Below are 24529 nucleotides of genomic sequence, written 5' to 3' on the forward strand. Positions count from 1 at the left end.
GAACTCGTCGAGAGGAATAGATTGCCGTATCGTTCGCTTTCAACAGGCATAAAATGACGTCGTAACGCAGTTTATGCTTATGGGAACCCCGGGGTCCCGCCATAAGGTTCAACTTTAAATAGTTGTTGGCGGGCGGATCTCAGCCGGTGCGATTGTGAGGGCGCGCGCACGCCGCCTGCGGTTGCACAATCGTAGGCCCAAGCCCTAGGTTTATGCGCAAGGCCTAGGGCCTGGTGCGAGGCTCCGAGTGAGTCCCGGAGAGCGACGGCGGCGGCAGCCTGGCTAGGCCCGAGTTTGTTGCGCCGAGCGGCGACGGCTCCGGCGGCGCGTGACCCGAGTGCGTCTTGGCTTGGCGGGACGAGCTAGCGCTGTCAAGACGAGGGAGAACAGTTACGGCCGTCAGACGTGAACGTCAGGGCTTCCTCCCCACCGGCACTTACGGTCGGGCAAAAAAAAACGTCGTGCGCGCAACAGCTGAAGAGCCAGGATGGCGTGCGGGTCAACGCTGCTTTTTTTTTTAATGCGGTTAGTTCTCGTTCGCCGTTTGTTACGGTTAGTGCTTGTTAATTAGACGAGCGTATTTCGGGGGGAATTGCTCAAGCCAGCGACTGGAGTTCCTGAATGGGCTGCTAGCCACGATTAACAATGTGCTAATTTAGTTTTGTTTTTCTTCAAAGCGAAATCAACAGCCATGCATTGCAAGTCAGCATTAGTCCTGAATGATGATGAATCTGCCGCGGGCAACTCGCGCTGCCCTCATAGTGTGCGTATGCCGAGCTGCTACCAAGCCATGCCCCGTTAGTTTATTACTGCCAGCAGGCACAGAACATTTCAGCACAAGGTTCATACGTATATCGCACCATTAGGGAGTGCCTTAGCATGTACTACATGCACGATCAACCCTCTTGGTATCGAATGCTGTGTCAAGGTCCCTTGTTGAAGAAGTCCAACAATCGTTTAACCCCAGGCCACATTACGCTTAAAACAGCGAATATTCTCCGGTAGACACAGCTGGAATTTGACTAGGAATTAGAATTAAAAAAAACACGTCGGTCGCGGCACAGATCACAAAAGACGTAATTGGGACGTTTACGTGGTTTCGTGGTCGGCGACCGACTGTGTTTTTTATTTCCACTGAAGGCATCGAGGAGGCACTTTTTTTTGTTTTTTTAAAAATCAACGTTATTGACGTCACTTGTCCAAAACTTCCCATAACGGGGAAGAGAAAGCACGGCGGAATACTGACTTGCCTTTTGTTTGGTGTCTCATCTGTTACGCGAATTGACCTCGACACTCACAACCAAGAGGGTTATTTATTTACCGACGACAATTCAATTCACCGACGACGGTACATCTCGTAAAGCACCATTTAACAAATTTTCTTCCGTTTTTTTTTTCTCTAAGCCAAGCAGCGGATTATATAGCCGTCGCAATATTAGCCACCGAAAATTAACTAAACAAGAAAGTAAAAACAACACGGAAGGAATCGGGTCTGCCTCGCGAAGGCAGCCCGACCGCGCTATTCAACGTCGACTACTCGCACGTCACAACACCTGCTTTCCTCGGGAGGAATTCACCCAACGCCCGGGAATACAACGTTTCTCGGCCTCCGGACGATAGACCATTATCCTCCGGAGACGATTCACCGTGCGTCGGGCAGCTTGCAAACCAAGACTACTTTTTGGCACGAGGATCGGGGCTAAACACTGAACAACACACGCGTGCACGCGATAACGGCCGCACGTTTCTGGTCCCACGTGAAACGCGCGTGGACACATGCAGCGCCAGCAACGTTTTTCCACATCCGGTGGAGGGTTAAGGGGTGATGCAACGAGGACTGTTCGGAGGGGGCCCAAGTAAATGGGTCAGAGATTTGAAAACTGCGCAGGTTCTTCAGCGACGATTTGAGACCGTTATATTGGTCGCACACTTTACGGGCGAGCATAAGGCGGCACTCGAAGTGGCTATGAGGCCGATAAGAAATGTGAAACTGCCATTTCATGAATAGAGAAAAAGATAATCTCATGCAGGTTACGGCCCCTGTTTTAATGATGGCAATATTGAGGGATATACGGAAGTGAATGAAAGATTTCAGGCAAGACAGGAGGCAATATAGTTACGGTAGAAGATGTTCTTGTGGAGGAATAAAAAACGCTGCCAAAGTGCCATGCGATGTGTTGTCATGGCTTTCTCTGTAAACGTGCGGCGCAAAGCTCAGCTGCACGAAGGCCTCCGGAACATTTTAAAGCGTCCTTCAATAAATGTTCCTCGCATCACTCAGACGCAATGAATAACGTGGCCTGTCGGACTGTTTGTAGCATTTTGTTCGAATAAATTTTCCCAAAACGGAACCGACGCTGGAACACTTGGGGTTGTTGCGGATCACAGGCCTGTGGCTCCGTTTGCCGTCTCGGCAGCCAACGTAACTACGCGCCGCGTCCCATCGGCAGCAACGGAGCCTTGGAGTAACTTCAGCTCTGGCTTTTCGCGGACTCAAGTGGTAACAGATGCTATTCCCGAGAACAAGAAGTCACTGAGAATTTGGAACCACTGGTGATCCTCAAGCCTAGGGTCTGGTTGTGCACAGCCTCAAGAGGGAGCTGTGCGCATACAAAAAAATGATCCAGTGTTCATCTTAAAGCCGCTTTGCAATTTCTACTGTGCCATGGTTCAATGGAAACGTGACCTTTTATTTAGCCTTTTTTTTATCGCGCGTGCGCCGTGGCTTATCTTACACCCCACGCCGCCCTGACGCCGCGTGCCTTTGCGAGTGGTGCCGCCTGCTGCTGACGGGAGCACGATTGTGAAGTCGCCCAGGAGACTCGCAGCAGCAAAGGCCAAATGCCGGCAGCTCACTGCGTCACGCCTGTGTGCACTTCGATGGCTGATTCGAGTGCCCACCCCCCCCACACACCCAAGTCAGCAATGCCGGCTCGACGTTTTTTGGTCGTTTGAAATCATTTATGAGAAGTGCGCTATCGGCGTCGTAGCGCGAGACGAATAAGGCGCTGGATCGTTTTTTTGCAACGTGCCCCCGTGTCTCGGAGATTGATCTGCGGAAGAGATCTTTCACAGGACTACTCCCCAAATAAACCCTTCAAGTGGCCTTTTTTGTAAATCCTGTATAGCGTAAGAGACGCATTTAATCCACTCACTCTGCCAAGAGATGTCGCACGACACGTAACACGATCTTTTTTTTACTCTCAAAGCTGGAATTTAGCCAAATTCCGTCATTGTTGACCGGCCAGAAACCATCAACTCACTACCCTCGGAGAGCTCAGTTTAATCAGGGAAAGCTGCCCGGATTCGAACCCGGGCTCTAAGCTGTGTGGGCTTAACGCTCTGCTCTCTGAGCCATCGGCTCACCTCCACCGCTGCGAGGTAGTGAACGAGCGCTGCCTGGTGTCACTGCCACCAATCGCTGCGATCGTGCTCGTTGCTGCGTTTCGGCGCAAGGACCCAACGAGCCGGACACGAACCCTGGTGCGCCGGACCCTGCTGCCCGCCCTGCAGGGATTAAGTCGACGCCATCGGCGTGCTCCACTTTCCGGTCGCCGCACGCCGACGCTCGTCCGCGGCTCAAGGCCGCAAGCTCGGTTTCGTTCGCGCCGATGCTACCGCGCGGGAACCATGGATCGCACAGCGGCATCGTTATCGCGACCGGCGGCCGAGCCGCACGTTGAAGCCGATAGCTCGGGGACCTTAGCGGGGAGAGGGCGGGGGGGGAGAAAGCCGGAAGAAGAAGCGACGGGCGTCGGGGAGGTTAGCGGAGTTACCTCTCGCGAGCGACGCCAAGAGCGCGTCCGTGGGAGGAGTGGCTGGAGGAGAGAGTCAGCATGGAGTGGTGGCGCACGGCAAGAAACTGCCGTCAAGGAGAGACATTGGACAGACAAGACAGCGCGTCAGGTTCGGAGCGCCGCGGCAAGAGATTAACAAGCTGGCGCTGAAAGCCGCGGGGCGTGCAACGCAGCACAGCGCGAGGGAGGGAGAGGCAGAAGAGGCTGAAGATTTCCAAACGACGATCGGCAGTCGTGACCGAAGCCTTACGAGGTCAGACGACCGTCACGCACGCTCAGCGATGAGGATAAGACAGCGCCGGTGAGCGAGTGCAAGTCCCAAAGTGCATTTGTCCCAAAGTAATGAATGAATTTCAGGACTTGCACCCGACGCCTTTCGCTGGTGTTTCTCTCTCCAGAAAGGAGAGCGTTGCGTTCTGGGTAATTGGAGGCCGGCTTTGCGAGCAATGCCCAGCCACACTCGTTGTGGTCTGGGGAAAAGGGGCTGACCTTCAGGAAAAGGAAATCTGGTATAAAATGTCAACGGCACATATTCGCGATAAAAAAATTCGATGTAAAAATATAGAAAGTATCTCAAGTTGTGAAAAATCTCAACACTGACAGATCGCAAAATGATTCTCGAGGTTTCGTCACAAACGTCGATGAATGTGATTGCTTGATTTCTTTGACCGTATAAAAATAATTTGATGTGAGAGGTCAAATGAGTAAAATTTTTTGCAATTTTTTTTCTTCCTCATTTTAAGCACTTATTTTTGACACGTTTTGTTTGTGTCATTATCCGATGTAATATGACAATGAACACTATTGCATATTTAAACACCCCAATTAAGAAGCCGCATGAGCTGGTCTGCGCTACGGGACATCATTTCCAATGAACACTGTAAATATACCCACGTCCCTATGGCGTCATACATGGCCTCGATGTATTTCACATGCACCACTTTAGCCTTTGTCACGTTCTCCGATGTGTGTTCGGGCTGTACCGCGTGATGTTTCGGCACGACGTCTGACATTTCACTCCCCGTGCCTGGGAGCTTCCTGAAACAGCTTCCCGAAGAAGCTCCCTGGCACGCACATGGCACAAAACGTCGGACATCACGCCGGAAAAAATGCGCGGCACCACCCGAAAACGCAGAGGTGGACACAGCGGGAGTACGAAACCCTACGCAGAAACCGCCTCCCCTCTCAGATGGCCCAAACAAATTCGAGTCACGGCCTCCCAGCATGCAGTCATGCACAGCCAGTGAAGCACTGATGATGCAGCGGTTACACGAATGCCACCCCCCATCCTTGCGCGACATGCCAACCCCGAGTGCGAGTGGCACGGCGGGGGCACGCACGCACGCAATCACGCCGCCCCGCGCGGGAAACGCGTGGCGAACGAACGCATGCGGCAAACCCACGTGCGGAGACTCGGCTCCTTGGTTAACCTCAGCGGGGCCTCGATTGCCCGCTCCGGGGGCCAAGTTTATCCAGGCCCTCTTTGAAATGGGGGGGAAAAAAAACGGCAGTTTAATCTAAACGACCATTTGATGTACCACCATGATCTCGAAGCACTGAACGTTCCCTTTTGAAAGGGAGAGCCTTCTAGGGAGCGTCCGTTTACGCCTCAAATTGCTGCGGACGTGCGCGAAACCACCCAGGGAGTTCGTTGCATGCAAATGCACGCGGCTTGTCTTAAGTGCTTCCTTCGCTTGCACCGCGCTCGAACCGCGCTCGCCCGCCCGCCCTGCGGCTTCAGCGGCCGTCTCGGTCCTTACCGGATGAGACAAGATGCCCCCGCCCATTGCGCATAGCTCCGATGCAGAACAGGGCATCGCGATACAAGCAGCAATGCACAGCATGCGGGTGGTGGCCTTCTGCCAAGGTTCATTCCAAAAGCGAGCAATTGCTTCTTTATTATTTACTTACTACTACAAGGCCACCTGGTACGGATGCCAACGTGCATGCGCGGGGTAAAAGCTGCTCGGCGCAACGTCTAACACTCAAGAGACGGGTCGACGAGAAGCCATTCCGTTAGAAGCTAAGAGCTGCACGCAAAGCAATCGCACCTGGTACTGCGAGCACTTGCCTAGGCTGTCAGTGTGGCTGATGAAGTTATGAACGAAGCAACGGTATCGTACGTGTTAATTTACGATTGCGAACGACTGTTGATACCACAGTTATCATTAATGTGGTTCTTAACGCGACCAGCAACGCATCAGTTGCATTAGCGACGATAACATTATTGGTCGCATAAATGTTATCAATTATAATTTAGAACCGCTTACTTGTGCTCGCAACTGCACGATTGCAAGTTTGGGGCAGCTTTTGTGCTGTGGTGACCAATTGAAATCGATGTGAGAAAACCAACCAAAGCCTCAGTAAGTTGGCATTTCCGCCGCGCTCACAGTACCAGTCGCTTTGTACACTCGCTCCATTTCGGCGACTCAGGTGACGGCGTCGGCTATTATTTCGTACAGGCCAATAGGGCGCGGGCATCTTCGACGGTTAACAAAATAACAGAGCTCAACTTTCAGTTACAGCGTCACTATCCACCACTAACCAGGCATGTAACGATTCATCTCTCCACCCCGCAATGTCAACCAACCGGGGGGTGTGGTGGGGGAGGGGTCACAATTCTATTCAAGAATTAATTATTTTTGTTTTATCATTTTTACCATTTCGTTCGTCCCGTTTCTAATTTTCTTTTGTCTCGTTCGTACTGTTTTGTTCTCTTCAATGGCCACATTAGCATGCAATTTGCATATCATTATTACTCGCACAAATCAGAAAGATATCACGATTCTCACGTGCACGACTCAACGCACGCGTCGCAGCGCGTGAGAATCGACTTTCGACCCGCGCACCGATGACGCACCGTAGCGCGCGCCCGCTACCCCCCCACCCCACCAGCCCTCGCCGACCTCGGCCGCATCCGACGCCGCCTTCACTGGCTGCCGTAGCTCGACGCCACGGGCGCCGGATGTCGGACGGACGATCCCAGCCGGCCGGCGCCGGGCAGCGGCGCGACTCCCGGGGGCGGCCGCAGCAGCGTCGCCGCCGCCGCCGTCGGCGCCGGCAACGGACTTACTTTGGAGTGCGACGCGGCGACTGCGGCGGTCGACCCGGCAGCGACGCGGGGTCGGGCCCGGGCGCGCCGCGAGCCGTCCACGTCGGTCATCTCCAGGTCCTCGAGGCGCTGCGTGAGCGCCAGCTTCTGCTGGATCGCCATGCGCAGCAGCGAGTTCAGCGTCTTCTTCTCGTCCTCGGCCGCGTTCAGCTGCCGCTGCATCTCGTCGAGCTGCGACACGTACTCGTCGCACCTGCGGGGGGAAACGCCGGGCCGCACGTCAACATTTTTTTTTTTTTTTAAATCGATCGGAAATCGCTTCTTAATTATAATAATATACTTTCAATTTATAGAGAGTATTTGGCTGCTATAAATTTCCACGTGAGAAGCCACTTGGTTGAGCTATCATTTGTGACCAGGTCGCTTATGAAAAAGAACTGCATAGCTCATTGGGCCTTATTTGGTAAAATAAAAAAAACGTTAAAAGTTTAGTTTTATAGCGATCCCATAATGCTGTTTATTAATTGTATATCAGGACCAAATACCATATACAGGCACTACCAAGCAAATGAAAACCCGACTACAAGGCCTACTACTACACATCCCAGACCACAATCCCGACTGCTCAACCAAGCCAAGGTAAAGCCTTTACAGGACGGGCGGTTGGCAGAGTGACAATTTTTTATAATATAAATTGGTCCAATGTCCAAAATCTTGAAATGCTGCGCCCGGCGATGGTCGACCGCGATCCGGCACCGCGAGCGTGGAGCCGCGCAGCGAGCCCGCGGTGAACCGTTGAGCGGCAGCGGGACATCGGGACGTGCCGATGAATCGATCCGTCGGCTAGAGGAGGGTTGTCGGACGACGTAATTTACCGTGTGAAAAAAATAAGGAATGTTTTTTTTTTTTACCCTTTTACTATTTTACCGTATTGTGAATCATATTGGCCGTGAAAGCCGACGGGCTTAACTTGCTCCTCAAGCGTAGCGAGCTGACGGTCTTGGCCCAGTTACCAACTTATGCGCACAAAGCCATCAGAGGAAGATGGATTTTTTAAAAGACTTAATTTCCAATTTTCTCGAGATGGCCCGGTGGCTCAGGGGTCAGAGTGCTGAGCCAGAACCGCTTATATCCTGGGTTCGAACTAGGTTTGTCAAATGACAACCCAGTAACCGTTTTAATAATAGGTTACCCGTCACGGTGGTCAGGAATCTGTTAACAGTTTCCATTAGAAGTTTAACAACGAACGCACTGATTGCAACGAGCGAACGTGCAAACCTGGTGGTCCATTTTGCCGTAATTTCTCAGTTAAAAGGCAACGGTGCAATCGTGGGATTGCTGCTGGTTTGCTCACGCCACTGCCGGCGGAAGTATCTCCAATGAGAGGAAGCTCTAGGGGGTATTTGGTCTACTCTTCCAGGCTGGATAGTAATAACATTGCGCTAATTATTACACCACGCTTCTCGGTTAATAAGGTAGAACACATGTTATGTTTATCTATATGTGCAGCATTGGGAGTGAAAAACCCAAGTTCAAATCCGGGAAGCCGCCTGTGATTAAACCGGGTTCCCAGTTTAGCTGACCAATGACTGCACAACAAGCCCACATTTAAATGTTATTTTTAATTGAATTTGGCTACAAACATGGGTTTGACTGGCACGTGACGAATGCCAATCTCACAGTGGAGCATGTGGGTAAGAGACAGGAATTATCCGTTGTAAGCGGACGCCTGTGAGATTGAAGAGTACGATTAACAAGCGTGGTTTAGACCAGCCGTGATGTACGGTTCTGAATGCAAGGGCGCTGCAAAGACGGATGTTACCCGCAGCGGAAATGAGAATATGACAATATTAAGGGTGAGCCTTCGGAAAAGCAATAGCAAGAAAAATTATAAATAAGAAGATTCGAGAGACGACGAAGGTAGAAGCAATCAATGACGAGACGAGAGAAGCGCGGCCGAGGTGGTGGGGGGGTACGCGCCCTAGCGGACACACACCGAAGGCGTGGCGCGGAGCGTTCTGCCTGCGGACGCACGAGCGCGAGAGACCAAGGGGCGGAGGAGCAAAAGGGTGAGCGCGAGATCTGGGGAGTGGGGGGACCAGCACAAACGTGGCGAAAGCGGAGACCTCCCGCGAAGCGACAGACCGAAGCCATCGCGACGGCGAGAGCACCGATTTACCAGGTACCCTCCGGAAGGAAGCGGCTGAGTTAGGGCGGCATCAGTTCGCTCGTTTGTTAAAGTGATCCTTTCGTACCATGGATCTCCGCGAGTTTTCTTTCTTCGACTAAAACGAACCAATCTAAGGGATTACTGCCCACGGGGCGCGGGGTGGGACGGACCGCGTGGCGAACATGGATCTCAGCGAGGAGAACGTCGCCGCGTCCTCCTTCAGCGCCTTCAGCTCATTGCGCAGCTTCATCATCGTCTCGGCCACCATCGACTTCTCGTTCTCGTACTTGCTCTTCAGGTTCGCCAGCGCCACCTCGGCCGTCTGTGGTGGGGTGGGGGGGAGGCGAGCGGGAGTGGGGGGGGGGGGTCACGACACCAGGGTCATTCGGGGCAGAGGTCACGGGAGCAGGTGTGTCGGAAGCGGGGAGCGGGAACGGCTCGGAGCACCTCACGAAGACTGACACGGCGCACGGTGGCGATGTTTTGCATGTTGCGCCAGGCGCTCTCTGGGATCGATTCGACCTCAGGAGAGGCCCGAGCGCCGGTGCAGACAATCGCGGGTGGGCGGGTGGGCGAGCGGCGAGCGCGCACCTGCTTGTTGGCCTTGAGCACAGTGCGCAGCGTGGCGATCTGCTCCCGCTTGGTGCTCAGCAGCGACTTGAGCTTCAGGATCTCCTCCATGAGCGCCTCGCGGTCGCCGGACGGCGGCGCGGCGTCGTGCGCCGCCCGCGCCCGCTGCCGCGACAGCGCCGCGGAGCGCTCGACGGCGCGCTGCAGGTGGTGCACCTGGTCGCGGATCACCGACACCAGGCTGTGCACGCTCATCGGCTCCCGGCGCAGCTCGGCGGTCGGCGACGGCGCCGCTGCGGGGCGGTCCGTCGCCACGGCGGCGCCCTTGTCGCCGCGCCGGAGCGGAGCGCCGCCGCCGCCGCCCGGCTGTTCCGCGTCCTTGGCCGCCGGCGTCGGCGAGCGCCGGCTCCTCGGGTCCTTGTAGAAGTCGAGCATGACGCGGCTGGGCGTCTCGTTGTTGCACAGGCACACGTGGTGGTAGAGGCCGGCCAGTTCCTCGGTGAACGTCACCAGCTCTTCCTGCGCCATGCTCAGGCTGCCCTGGCTCTCGGCCGCGGCCGCCGCCAGGCCCTGCACCTCCTTCTCGAGGCCCAGCTTGCGCTCGCGCTGGCTCCGGTTCTCCCGCTCGAGGGAGCGCAGCTTCTCTCCGACGGCGACCAGCTCGCGCTCGTGCCTCGTCCGCTCCTTGTCGAAGAGCTCCCGGTACTCCTCGCCGAGCGCTCGCGAGCTCTTCAGGTCCTCCTGCAGCCGGGCCAGGTCGGCGACCAGGGCGCCGAACTCGTGCGACGCCGCGTCGGCCGCGTCCGTCTGCCGCCGCCGCTGCTGCTGGCCGCCGCCGTCGTCGGCGCCGTCGGTGGCGACGTCGCCGCTTCCGCTCAGCGACTGCACGTGCTCCGCGAGCTTGCTCACGCGCTCGTGCTGCTCCGAGAGGACGCCCCTCGTCTGCTCCAGCTGCTTCTCCGACTCCTGCAGGTTGAGCAGCAGCGAGGCCTTCTCCTTCTCCATCTGCGCACGGGACGCGCGGGTAGAACGTCACCCCACCGAACGATACGCGGGCGAGGTCTTTCATGTTTTGCCCCCCCTCCCACGCTCCCAGTGCCCTGACCCCCCACCCGTTGGATAAATGTTTTGTGTTTGTTTGTTGTCGTCACTCGACTGTGGAACCAGTTGTTGACATCGGCGTCGTGTCGCGCGGGCGCAAGTTTATCGGCTTAAGAAAATCTCTCGCAGCTAGCGGCGCACCACCCTGCTGCCAGAGGATGGGCCTCATAAGACGATGTTACGGAACTGGATGGAAATGCGGCTTCAATGGGGATCTGGATCTCAGGGCATGCCCTGCAAAGAGCGTTCGTCACATGGGAGGGAAGGAAAAAAAACACTTTCATTTGCCGAGCTGGAGTAAGCCAAAGTAATTAAAAAACTAAATGTATCCGATGCATTGATTCTAAACCCAGGATCTCTGTGCGGTACCAGCTCAGCTCTGTGACTTCTGTGTTTTCCAGCTACTTATTAACAAAATAATTCTATATTTGTCCCCAGAGCCGGTGTAATCTCGGGGCATCCGAGAGCCTCGTGGATTCTAACCAACTGATCTCGCTTTGACTTGCCGTGGCGGCGGAGTCGCCCACCTGTGACAGCTGCTGCTGCAGTTTCTTCATCTCGCTGAAGCTCAGCTCGCTCAGCAGGTCCGACACGAGGCTGGGCGCCGGCGAGGAGCGCTGATCGCCCGGGGCGTCGGTGCCCTCGGCGTGGCCGTTGCTGCGGCCGTCGTGGCCGTTGAGGGAGGGGCCCTCGCCGTTCGGCGCGTCCTCCTCCGCCGGCGACGGGTCGTCACCAACCAGCGCCGAGCTCAGCTCCAGCGCCGACATCCTGGCGTTGGGACGACGGCGGCAATGACGGAGGAGGAGGAGGAGAAACGAGGCAGGAAAGCGAGCCGATGAAATGAACAGCGACGTCCGGTTTGCTGCCTTCGCCTAGGAGGCGACTGTCGGTTGCCATGTCGGTTGGCCATACGAGTTACCGCCCCGCAGACGGCACGGCCCACGCTACCGCTAGTGGAAGAGCCTCCACGAGAAGGAGCGTTGGCCCATCTAAACGGGGTCTTTGGCATGCTCTTCCACACGGCCAGATGTCTTGGAAGAGATGGGGGTACCGAAGACTTTTCCCCAACACACGCGGTCAGCTGATCGACTCACTGCAGTGTCACCGTTTGGACTGCTGGGTGAACAGAGGCGCGAGGATTTAAGAAACTTCAAGGTCCAGCGGTAGATCGACAAAGGTGCTATAAATCGTTGTTGTTGTTGTTAGACAATTGTGAAGAGGCTCAAATACTGACATAGAGATCCTTAGACCTACAAATATTCACATCGAGAGCCAAACACTTCACCATCCACACCAGAGGGTCGGTCCCAACCTGGCGGAAAAAAAACAACAGCTATGACTTGGATGAACTGGCCTGCGCCATGGAAACGTGGAATTGCCACAACTCGCTCAGAACCTCGACCCGTGCGATGATGCGACTTGGCGGTAGCGCGCTCGTCGATTGTTGCAGAGGCTCTCGGTTCAAATTCAGCAGGTCACCCCGATTATTAATAGCGGACGTTAAAGATCACGAGATGTCACCCGCGAGCGTAGACCAGTCGGTGCCGGCGTCAGGATCCAGATTTGCCAAATTTGAAAAATTACCCGAAATATTATTCGATTGTATTTTAAATATAGCAATCATCGTCCCCTGCTGTGATAACTTGGCAGGACCCCCTTGCACACAAATCTTGAGACTCAGTGAGGCTTTCCTGGGTAAACAATATTAACACAAATAATAATCCTGCCGTGAGAATCTCCCATACGTGCAGGATACGTGAACAACTCTCCGACGTGTTTCCGGATTTCTGCCACGTGTCGACGTTCGAAAATGATGTCCGACGTTTCTGCCTCAAGGAACCGAAGCCTCAAAACTGAAAATGCTTCCAAACCACGGAGCAAACGGTGGGCAGGCATCATACTGAACAACAAATCGGAAAACAACAACAGAAACACATTGGAGAGCTGTAAGAACACCTACGAAGGAGTAGAACTTACAAAAGTCTGCCCAAGTGAACGGTCGCTCACCCTAATGGTTGCTGCTGCTGTTGCTGTTGCTGCTGTTGCTGCTGCTGGTGGTGGTGGTGACCATTGGAGAAGAGGCCCTGGATGACCTCCCCAGCGCCGCCGCCTCCAGCCACGGAGCCGTAGTTTCCGAGTTCGCGTCTCAGCGCGTTCTTCTGCTCGCGCTCCGACTTGAGCGTCTCGAGCGCCTCCTCCAGCTGCCGCTCGGAGATCGCCTTGAGCCGCAGGGACTCCTCCAGCTGGCTGTTGAGGAACTCCGTCTCCTCCTCCAGGCGACGGATCTCGTGCTTGAGCCCCTCGAACTCCACCTGCGGTCGCATGCGGTGCGCGCCAGCGACCACCACTATTAAAATACGATTCACTGATTTTTTTTCTTTGACCGGCTAAGGCCCACTTGAGCTGTGTAGCTGTTTTTTCCGAAGCGACCTGGCCACAAATGACAGCAGCTCAACGGAAGTGGCTTTTCATCACGTGGGAATTTATAGCAGCAGCACAATACCCTGAAGGCACGTCGATTCTCAATGTGGAGGGAAAAACCGGAGGGCGAGGAGAAAAATCCACGCGACCACGGGGAGAAAGAGACATGCAAACTCCAAATATACAGCAGCAGGCGCCAGGGACGGGATCGAACCAACGACCTTCTGTATACCAGGCGAGGTAGTTAACATCTCGCCACGACGGCGCTTCGTTCGCTCTCGAAGACGGAGAGATCGATTCGGAGGCAGCGGGAAACCACGGACAAGAAGGCAGCCAAAACCGCCGCCAACAATGACCCAAGCTCTGTGGTGCTACATTGGGACGTTGGACCGACTTCACTCACGGGTGGAAGGAAACTGGAGTACCCAGAGAAAAATAAACATATGGAGGAGGGTGGGGGGGGCGACAACGACCATATAGCTGGAATTAACCCACTTGCTGTACTGCCATACTCTGCAAAGCCAGAAGATGGCGACCTCGACACCTATGGGCTAGGAGATTCGTGGAACCGTGTGGTCTACCAACCCTCGCCCCGGGATATTTACTCCTACGCTGGTTTTAGTGGCTGCGCTGTGTGGCTCCCCGATGTGTTTTGTCAGGTTGCTCTGCGTGTGTCGTTCGGCACGATGTCCGACGTTTCGGTCCACGTGCCGGGAAGAAGCTTCCAGCACATGGAGCAAAGATGACGGACGTCACAGCCTTAAAACAACGTCGGAGATCTTCTTGGTTCTTTCGGTAAAGTCACGTAGAAGGGAAATAATAAAATAATAAAACATTATAAAATAATTCTCACGACGTTTCGGCCACAACGCAAGCAGCCGTCCTCAGGTGAAGAACAAGTCTGTCGGAAAGACAGACCTGTTCTTCGACATTTAACGTCGGAGATCTACACGGGACGTTGGGCCAGGCCCCAAATCTACAGAAAGGCCCACAGGAAAACATAAACTAAAAAAACATTTAAGGTCATAAGCTTGCCGAACGCCGTTTTATCGAACGCGTGTCTCGGATGTACACGGTTCACTGATCGAGGTACGTTTTTCCCGTAACACGGTGGTGACGTTTCGGCGACACGCGGTTTTGACTCTGCCAAGGTTCTCATCTCCGCGTCGACAAGCAGTGCGGAGCTTCCGCTTGAAGATGCTGCAGATGAGTATCTCATCACCATCATTCGCCATCATTCGCCAACACACGAATGGAGCCCCCTCTGACTTCACGGGGCTGGTGTGGGAAATTCTAGCTACAGAAGAGCAATGTGTGTGTTTTTTTCAAGCATTTATATTCCAGTAGTTTCTCACGGTTAACGTGGCCTACATGTTCAGGTGCAATGCATCTAAAGCCAACTGGGCTACACGTGTGACACACTTAATGCTTTCCGTCACGCGACTGTGATAATCGAATTCACTGACCCAATAAATTGCTAGTTACACGTCCAACTTGTAAACCAAATAGCAAAATATTTATTGCATTGAACGGCCCTTTATCAGTCCTACTGCTGGATGAGGACCCCCCTGGGTCGTGCAGGTTATTTGACCATATTTCACCAAGCTGGTCAGTGCAGTAGGTAAAAAATAAAAATAATAGAAATAATAATGGAAATAAAATTATAAATCACGACGTTTCGGAGGCAACACAAGTCTCCATCATCAGGTGGGACCGTCACAGCTAAATTTATTGTATCAAGTGAGGCGAAATTCCAAGAGACCAGCTCTTAAATACAAATTAAGGGGGGGGGAGGGCTTATCTGAATGTGGTAGCCAATGAATGGAACGTGTTGGGGGGGGTGGGCGGGGCTAAGAGAGAACAATAGGTTTACTTGTTGTTGTAACCGGTGTTGGCTGACAATCCAAATACAAAATGAGAGTACTGTTAAACGCTGGGGATGTCAACTCTCGGTAAAGTAGAATAGTACCTGTCAAATAAGATGGTGCAAATATGTAGTTAAATCTTTTTTTTTACATGGTTAATCATCACGGTAGAAGTTATGTCTGTGTTTGTATATCTGGATGGCTTCGTGTACAAACCTTTGATGGTAACCTAAGAGTATGAATACTTGCAGTCACGAAAGCTTCAAATCTAGAATGGTCAGTGCAGGTTGGTGAAGGCAGGGGAGCCATAGATACAAGAGCAAATGTCAGTATGAGCAATGGATTTTGCCGCACTGCGTCTCCGTGAACCTGCGAGCCTACACCCGGTGTATGCTCGGTGGTCGCCCACCCAAGCACCGTGCAGCCTTAACCCGGCAGAGCTTCCCGCGGTCTGACACGTTCCCCGAGATGTGCGCAGCGGCGGCAAAACATTACCGAGGTGGAAACTTGATGCTCTCGCCTCGTTTTCTAACGCGCGCAAATTCACGAGTTCCCATAAGCCGCCGGCGAGCCCTGTGGCCGCTGGCTCAATAACTCGTTAAGTCTTATCTCAGTCACTTCGGCTGGTGTGGTCTCTCGATTGATTTGTCCCCATTCCCTCTCCGTGTCTCGCGAGCCAGCGGTTGGCGGGTTGGGGGGGGCAACGGATGCCTTCGGGAAATCTTGAACGGGAAGGTGGAGTGTCACCGTGACCGTGTATGTATATATGTTGAACTTCTTTTGCACCGCACATAGCGAACCGTGCAAATCGGAGGAGGTTCAGTGGCCATGTGGCTGCTGCGTTGAGCCAGCTGCTTGCTGATGATCACCACCAGCGGGCGTGCCCCCCCCCCCCCGCTCCGTGACTTGCATGAAGATGCGACTCAAAATTCAAGTGGCTCTTGTCTTGTAGATACGTCTCCAAGCTGTGGTAGGCGTCAACAGGGAGGTGTCCTGGGACATGGCTGTGGATACTATAATATATCTGTGATGAGTTTTGAATTTTGTTGGCTCAAAGGACCGTGGTTTTTCTAAATACGCCAGATTTCTGCTTTACAGAGCCTAACATTTATTACACGCTTTGGTGAAATGAGTTTGAAGATTTCTTTAATGGGAAAAATATATATATTATTTTAATAGTTTTTTGTGTTGGTCCCCAAAATTTTACTTATAATGCTACTGGCGTCACATCATGAGACGAAGGATACATTCAGAACTCTCTCAAAAAGTAGTAAGCGTCCGCCTCCCCGTGTTATGGAGCAGTCCGCTAAAGTAGATATCACAGAGTTACCTCTGACATCCCTTCTAGTACCGCCCTCGTGTCCACAAGGTAGTGGGAAGTAATTTCCCATCCGCCCTGCTGCAGAGTATTACAGTCATATTTTTTAATTTTTTGAGATGAAATTTATCCACACTAAAATAATAAAAAAACCCTGCCCCTTGAGGCCCAAATAAATTGGAATTTTATTGACATTTAGCAGACAAAACATGTCGAATTATTTATATAGTTCCTGTGGGACCGCACTTCCCTTAGGGAATTTCTCGATCCGCATCTGGACCGGGCTGAACCTATCAACTGACTATGCTCCAAAATCAAACCCAGGAACTCAACAGCGGCAAACTCGGGGACCGATGCCATCCACGCCACTATGCCACCACGCTACCACTCCACCCCACCACCACTCCACCCCGCCACCACTCCACCATACGACTACTCCAACCCATCACCACTCCACCACACCACCACTCCACCCCACCACCACTCCACCCTGCCACCACTCCACCATGCGACTACTCCACCCCATCACTACTCCAACCCATCACCACTCCACCATGCCACCACTCCACCCCGCCACCACTCCACCACTCCACCCTGCCACCACTCCACCATGCGACTACTCCTCCCCATCACTCCACCACGCCACCACTCAACGTCACCACTTCACCACTCCACCCCGCCACCACTCCACCACTCCACCCCGCCACCACTCCAACACTCCACCACTCCACCACTTCACCACGTCACCACTTCACCCTGCCACCACTCCACCACTCCACCCCGCCACCACTCCACCACTCCACCCTGCGACTACTCCACCCCATCACTACTCCACCATGCCACCACTCCACGTCACCACTCCACCACGCCACCACTCCACCACTCCACCACTCCACCCCGCCAGGAGGCAGGAGAGATGCGCCGAGTTGCGGGGGCTCACCTGGTTCTGGCGCAGGGTGGAGGCCTGCTTCTGCAGCGAGATGTTCTCCTCCTCCAGCTCCCCGTAGTCCTGCAGCAGGCGGGACTCGCGCACCTTGTACTGCTTGATCTCGTCGCGCAGACAGCTGCGCTGCCGCTCCAGCTTCTCCGAGTTCTGACAGCCACGACCACACGCAAGCGCACACACACGCAATGCTGATAATTTTAGGACATGTATAATTAAATGATGTATTATTCATTCATATTTAGTTACTAGCTTAGCATTTTCTCGATGTTGCAGTCCTACCGATGTGCGTATTCTTTGCCGTTGTAACTTGCTGACCCGACCATACAGGACATTTGTGAACAAGAGCTTCCTAGCTCATAGGATTCCTCCTGCAGTCTTAATAAAGAGTCTGATTCTGACATATAAAGATCCCCCGGATAGCCTTCAACAGTCAGACTGTTGGGGCAAGTGTTCTTAGCGAGCACCTACGAAGGCTGGCATGGCACACGAGGCGGTGGGTGGCCAGCATCACGCCCGGTCACCTTTGTCTCCCCAATGCTGATGTTTACACACTCCACCAGGTACTCATTTGTGGACCAAGGGGAGGCCCAGGATCGGTTCAAATAACCATCACTGGTGTTGGTCGTGAGCAGGGAATTGAACTCGAGTCGTCGGCTTTGTAGCCGGACGTGCTAACCACTGCGCCACCGCAACGCGCGTACATAAACGCGGAGCGATTGCACGCGAAGAATAAAGATTGTCCATGAACTCACGTGCCACTTTTCCCACCCTAAGGCGGTGTCACGTGGCATCGGGTGACGTCACTATTGTGAGCGTGAAGACATTTGATAGATAGATCGTTTATTGTCATTGTCACCAGTACAACGACATTTAAAATGCTCACCAGTCAGGGCATCATTCATAAATTTAAATTAAATAAAACAAGAAAATAAAAATAAAATTAAATGAAAGATAATCAATTTATACTATATATAAAAACAGCCCAAGTATACCCACATACCCACATAAGGTTACATTTTGTCATTGCACATCTCTATTTCACATTCAATTGTAAACACTATTACTTAATAATTAATTAGCATTATTGAGTGTGGTGATCGCTGTAGGATAAAAGCTCTGTTTGAATCTGTTTGTCCTTGTTTTGACTGATCTGAATCGTCTGCCTGATGGCAACAGCTCAAACAGTGAGTGTCCAGGGTGTGAAGAGTCCTTTAGAATGATCTGTGCTTTTTTGATGCAACGTGAACTGACTTCTTTGCGCGCCTGATGTTGATGGAGAGCTTGCATTTGGGGTGGTTGAGCCAGACGATCGGGTCCGTAGTAGCGGAGTGGTGTCACTGCGGTGATGCCTCTTTCGTATTCATGAATCGGGGCATCGAGTCGTTATTTGTTCCATGGTCTGTTACGGTGACCGTAGTCGCACACCGGATATTGTTGGATTATTATTATCATTGTCCATTTGTACACCAAATAACTGAACTTCAAACATATTATATGAGTACATAAGGAAATTGTACAATAAAAATTGTCCTTAAAACCCCAAAACATGATATTTTAAAAAATCAGAAACGAACACCTAGCACGTGCGACACCCCGCTTGCCGATTTACCCGTTAGGTGCGAGACGTTCGGCTTCGTGTGCAGTGGCCCATCGATGCGAGTGGGGAGCGGTGGAGCAGCGGTTAGCGCGCTGCACTACGAACGCGGTCGCCCGAGTTCCATTCCTACTCACGGCCAACACCGGTGACGATTATCTGAACCGGTCCTTGGGCCTCCCCTAGGTCGACTCAGCCTCATATGAATACCTAGGGAGACAAAGGCGGCCGGGCGTGGTGCTGGCCACCCACCCCCTTCCTGTACTGTGCCGGCCTTCATAGGGGCCGTCCATAAATGACGTCACGCGATTTTGGACGATTTTTGATCCCCCCCCCCCCTCGTCACACGGCGTCACAAAAATTCAGACCCCCCCCCCAAAAAAATATGACGTCACAAAGCTCTGCCCCCCCCCTCCCAAAAAAACACATGCTTCAAATCGCTTTAAACAATTGTCATTGTAGTGCGTATTTAATGTGGCGTTGCACTCTGATGTTGTAGGAGTGTTGTTATAACAATTAATCTTGTTATAATAATTCTATATTTATTTAAAGTTACGCATTTTGATGTGGCGTCACATTTCTCAAGTCCCCCCCTCCCGTCGTCACACATCGTCACAAAAATCTGACCCCCCCCCACCCCTAGGTGCGTGACGTCATTTATAGACGGCCCCATAGGCGTTCGCTAACAGCACTTGCCCCGACAGTCTGTTAGGGCTCTACGGTGGCGCTTTGTCTGTGTCTGTGTGTTGTGTTTGCTCTGACATGCGCCCTTCACACCTCCGGCGTGTCCTCGCCTCCTTCAAAGTCACGCCTCCTCCCCCCTGGCCTTCGCTCATTTCCACCGCTGCGTGGGAGCAGGTCGCTAATTGCTTGCATCACTATCAATATAAATGCGTGGCAAAGCAAGATATGTAATTGAAATTGACCATCGTGGGCCCTTTGAAGAATGCGCGGGACAAAAATGAGCCGGTGGATTATGGTTCACCTGGTGACCCAGTTTCTACTTGATATCCTTAATCCCGTAAGTCTCAGTTAATTCGAGCCTTTGTCTTTTCGCGTCTATTTCCACTTTTGAAAGGAACCGCCGCAAAAAAAATCACTCTTTGTGAAACGCCTCAAGGACGCGAGGATGTCGCGAGGTTCTTGTGTCCAAGTCTCGCGCACGGTCGTCTCGCGTCACCACTGCCTCCTTCCCCCCCCCCCCCTGGGGGTGACCGCTAAGCTCGAATGGCCGTCTGGAACGCTCTTCCTAACGATATTAGGATGTCACTGGAACTTTGCAATTTGACATCTAGATTCGAAACTATTTTTTTTAGAACTGTTTAGTTTGTTGTCCAGTGCGAAAACATTTCAGCATACATACATGAGCTTCCCATTGAAGCAAAATTGTAAAGAAAAAAAATCTTGCGTATTGGTTCTGTGTGCGTGTTGCCCCACGTGAGGCTGAGGAATGGCGCTTTCAATCGACGTTCCAAGGGAGGTTCTCCATTGTGTATGTGTGTTTTTATTTGGGGTTGAACCAGGTGGTGATCGGAGCGCGATGTCCGACGTTCCACTCCACACTCCACGCGCTTGGGATAGCTTTCACGGGAACTGAATTCGGGTCGGATCGAGATCGTGCCGAGGGACACGCGCACGAGAGCCGAGTCACTCGGCAATGACAGGAACAGCAGCAGCGTAAACGTGCAGAGTCTAACAGGCTATCAGTGCTTCTCTAGAGACTTTACGGGGGGGGGGGGCGGGAAATGCGGATCCAAGACTCGAGGTGCAGGCACGGGAGGTGGAAGGCCGGACGAATGCTCGCAAAACATGCAAAGTGGACCGCATCTGGAGGATAATCCCAAAGGCGAATGCGAGTTCCTTGTTTCAAAGGCACTGCCTGCTAATCCTTCCCGTTTCCACACTCGCCCTTTAGTTAAAATATTAACATCTCAGCGGTTCGTAAATATCAAAGTGTCCAATGAGCGAGCCTAAATGGTAATACAGAAATTAATCATACCATTAAGCAAATAAAAAAACCCACAGACTCCCTCCACCCAGCAATCATTGTCGTCAGGTTCTATTTACATTCTTGCAAACGCATGCGGGAACACGTAGGTTAACCAAGAGATGCTGTAATTTTCCCAGCCTTATCATTTCATCCTCATTTCCTTTAGTCCTTACACATGAGAGGCATCTGAGCAACATGAATAATGTACAAAGGAAACCATCCCTTTCCCTCTACCAAATAAAAAGATCCCCCGAGCAGTCTAAAGAGACTGCTCGGGCAAGTGCTGTTAGCGAGCACCTATGAAGGCCGGCACGGCACACGAGGAGGAGGGTGGGCAAGCACCATTCCCGGCCGCCTTTGTCTCCCCAGTGCTGAAGTTTACACACCGCACCAGGAACTCATTTGAGGCTAAGGCAACCGACTGGACGGCCTAGGACCGGTTCAGATAATCGTCACTGGTGTTGGTGGTGGCCATGATTGGGACTCAAACTCGGGTCACCGGATTCATAGCTCGGCGCGCTAACCGCGGCACCACCGCTCCCTACCACTTTCCCTCGACCGCACACGCGCGCGCGCGCACGCAACCGTCAGATGCCCACCACACAAGGACACCGGGGCGCAAGTGATAATAATGCAAGTGCACTTAGGCACCCTGAGAGATTCGTCTCAGTCTTCCACTTTGCTTCTGCTTCCTTTCCTGCCCCCCCGCCTCCACCCTGCGGAAGAGTTTGCCTGTGGCGGAGGAAGGGTGTGGGCCCCCGTAAGTAGCCAGACTTGAACTCGTGACCCCCGAGGAAAGTGGGTCAGTCACGATGGGACTGCGCTAATTCCTCGCCAGAGGACGGGAGATTGAGCGCACGCAATCCCTGGCGGATGGCAATAGTGGCTCGCCGACTTCTTTACGCTGTTATTTATTTTAATGTGCAGAGCCCGACACGGAGGCAATGATCTTTCAAGTATTAATGTTTGTCTTGCGTCCGCGCGGTTTGTGAAAAGCGCGTTCCGACGTCTAATGCCGCACTGCGCACACTGACGTGCAAAATTAATAACGGTGACGAGAGAAAAAGCTCACCAAGGCTCTCAGGACTCTTAGATCAGGAGGGCGGAGGGCCCTGCATTGGGATGCGGTGGCCAATGTCGACAATTTGAGTTTTTGGCACGTGGGAGGAAATTTGAATACCTAGTGAGGTTAAGTCATCAAGCTCCACGCAGACAGACTCAATAACACTGGTCAACACACTTTTTCTGGCATAAGGTATTCCAACGGTTTTAATGTAATTTTGGGGTGCCGATTCCAAATCTGGCATCAGTTTTTGTCTATCACGTCAGGTTTTTGAGATATCAAATATTGCATTTTCAATAAAAACTGCAGAAGAAAAATATTAAATAAATGTGGATATCCACATAAAATTATATTATAAACACACTATCCTAAAAATACAGCACCATATTTTAACACTAAAGCAGTCACTGACTCGCAACAACTTGCAATCATAAGTGACAGAGTTAATTTCGGGCAAAATCAATGAAAATGGGGTATGCCGATAGCATAAAAATGATGTGATAGAGCAAATCTGAGATCAGATTTGGAATCAGCACCCTGAAATTAGTCTAAAACAGCTGCAAAACTCCAGGCCAGAATTTTTTTTTTTTTGACCAGTGTAATATATCGATATGACTACGCTTAGAGAGGCAGTTGAATTCCCGGCCATGTCGAACACGAGTGGCAGGTGGTATCTGAACCTGTCCCGGGTGTCCACGAGATCAACTCAACCTGAAATGATTGCCTGATGCAGTGTGCGAGCATCAGCACTGGGGAGACAAAGGTGGCTCTGCATGGTTCTGGCCACAACACCGCTCGTGTGCAATGAACAGCCGTCTAATGACAACACTTGCCTCAACACTCTGGGTGAATTGTCCCCGTGTATCTTTGCATGTTACTTATGGGTATGTATAAACATATAAATTATTATTATTACGTAATTATTTACACCCATTAGTCAATCCACTGCTGGCTGAAGGCATCCCCATGTCGTGTTGGTCATGTGTTTGTTGACCATACTTCGCCGCACTGGTCAGTCCAAGTTGGTTTCAGTGGGGTTCGGTACCACTGATTTTAAATAATTTGCCGGTCATGTAAACTGTTGCAAGGACTTAAACTCGAGTTACTGGGTGTGCAGTGAGCTAATCACTTTTTTACTTTTCCCTTATGTACAGTATAATGCACATATGCATGATAATACTATATATACACACACACATAGATGTGAATACAAACAAAATCACTGGTTTGGCCGAAATTAATTCACAACAATATCTCATCTATTTAATATTGCATGGAGAAAAAGCAATAACCCACTTTCATATAAACATGACAAATTATCTCATTTGGAATCTGATCTGGAGAAGCAGATTCATTGCCATACCCTCATTCTCATCTCCACCATCCCCCACCCGCTCCCCACCTCTTACCAATGTGGATGTTTTCAAAAGCCAGTGGACCACAGCAGCAGCAGCAGCTGCCTCAGCAACGTTTCCAAAGGGAGGGTTTAATCGTCCGCAGATAAGTCCACGGAAACAAAACGTCACTTTAGGCCACGGCCCTGTGAACTTTGCTACTGCGATATTCTTAGGTTTTTTCGGTAAAGTCACGTGGGTAAAAAATTAAAATTAATAAAAGTAAAATAAAATAAAAATCACGACGTTTCGGAGGCAACACAAGCTTCGGTCTTCAGGTGGAACCGTCACAGCCACGACAGCTGTATCAAGTAAATGAGAGATTACAAGAGCTACCACTCCGTATATATAATGGTTGAAGAGGGGAAGGGCCAAGTACGGCACACTTTTTATTAATATGGTAAGGTGAGGCTTAAGACTAAGAATGGACTGCATAATAAGCTTCAAATCTAGAATTTGCCACCGCGACTTTGGGCCACGCGATGGCCCAACCACGTGCGTGGCGTGCGGGCGAGCGACCAGCCACACCGGCGACGGCGCTCGTCGACTTCACGGCGCTGCCGAGCTGCAATTCTTCAAAAACACCGCTCCGAGGGGAAACACAATTTATGGGCTCGTAAAAAGAGCGTCTCCGACCAAGGGCAGAGGAGACGTTGCGCACGAGAGCCATGGTGTCTTCGCCTCTCCCCGCCCGCCCGCCCGCTCGTCCCCCCGGTGATGGTGATGATGACAATGACGACTGTCTTCTTGGTTCTTTCGGTAAAGTAACGTAGAATGGAAATAATGAAGTAAGACATTTTTTTTATTTTATTATTTCCATTCTACGTGACTTTACCGAAAAAATCAAGAAGATGAATCCCTGCAGTCACGAAAGCTTTAAATCGAAAAATGACGACGGTCGTTTGTCGTGGGCCTTTTTTCAAAGGGGCTTTTTTGGTGGAAACGAGCGGTGAAATAAAATGTGCCGTCGATCAAGTTTGTTTTGTTGTTTCAGTCAGGGGGTAACGACTCGCACTAGCGACCGAGGGATGACCGACTCTGACGAGACGATATTAAGTATTCAGAATGATGACGCGGAATAAGTTAAATCAGTAAAGTTACTAGAGGGAACAGTGCACCGAGGAATCCCGTAACTGTAAATTGGATATTTTGTATAAGTATTTCAACAAGAGTTCACCGATTAGCTGACCTGATAATACCGGGCAGGAAGGGGATTGCATGCGCCTCACACAAACATCTAATAACTGA

At 51.9% G+C, this 24529-nt stretch overlaps 1 protein-coding gene across 4 annotated transcripts in view; it reads right to left on the bottom strand.

The window, feature by feature from the left end:
* Nucleotides 1-267: 267 nt before the first annotated feature.
* LOC144944324 (protein bicaudal D homolog 2-like) overlaps nucleotides 268-24529 on the bottom strand; it is an 87628-nt gene continuing 63366 nt past the window's right edge. The window contains exons 3-9 of one of the 4 annotated variants that reach the window (XM_078872392.1): nucleotides 17235-17387; nucleotides 12698-13002; nucleotides 11197-11458; nucleotides 9611-10594; nucleotides 9190-9341; nucleotides 6871-7102; nucleotides 268-3862 (exon numbers count right to left, since the gene is read on the bottom strand). In XM_078872392.1, the coding sequence (XP_078728518.1) occupies nucleotides 3773-3862; nucleotides 6871-7102; nucleotides 9190-9341; nucleotides 9611-10594; nucleotides 11197-11458; nucleotides 12698-13002; nucleotides 17235-17387 (2178 nt within the window). In that variant the 3' untranslated portion in view covers nucleotides 268-3772. Of the gene's footprint in view, nucleotides 7103-9189; nucleotides 9342-9610; nucleotides 10595-11196; nucleotides 11459-12697; nucleotides 13003-17234; nucleotides 17388-24529 lie in introns of all 4 variants that reach the window. The other 3 variants (XM_078872393.1, XM_078872390.1, XM_078872391.1) reach the window with 3 other exon arrangements.

The sequence above is a fragment of the Lampetra fluviatilis genome, chromosome 34, assembly GCF_964198595.1.
Source record: "Lampetra fluviatilis chromosome 34, kcLamFluv1.1, whole genome shotgun sequence".
Lineage (NCBI taxonomy): Eukaryota > Metazoa > Chordata > Hyperoartia > Petromyzontiformes > Petromyzontidae > Lampetra > Lampetra fluviatilis.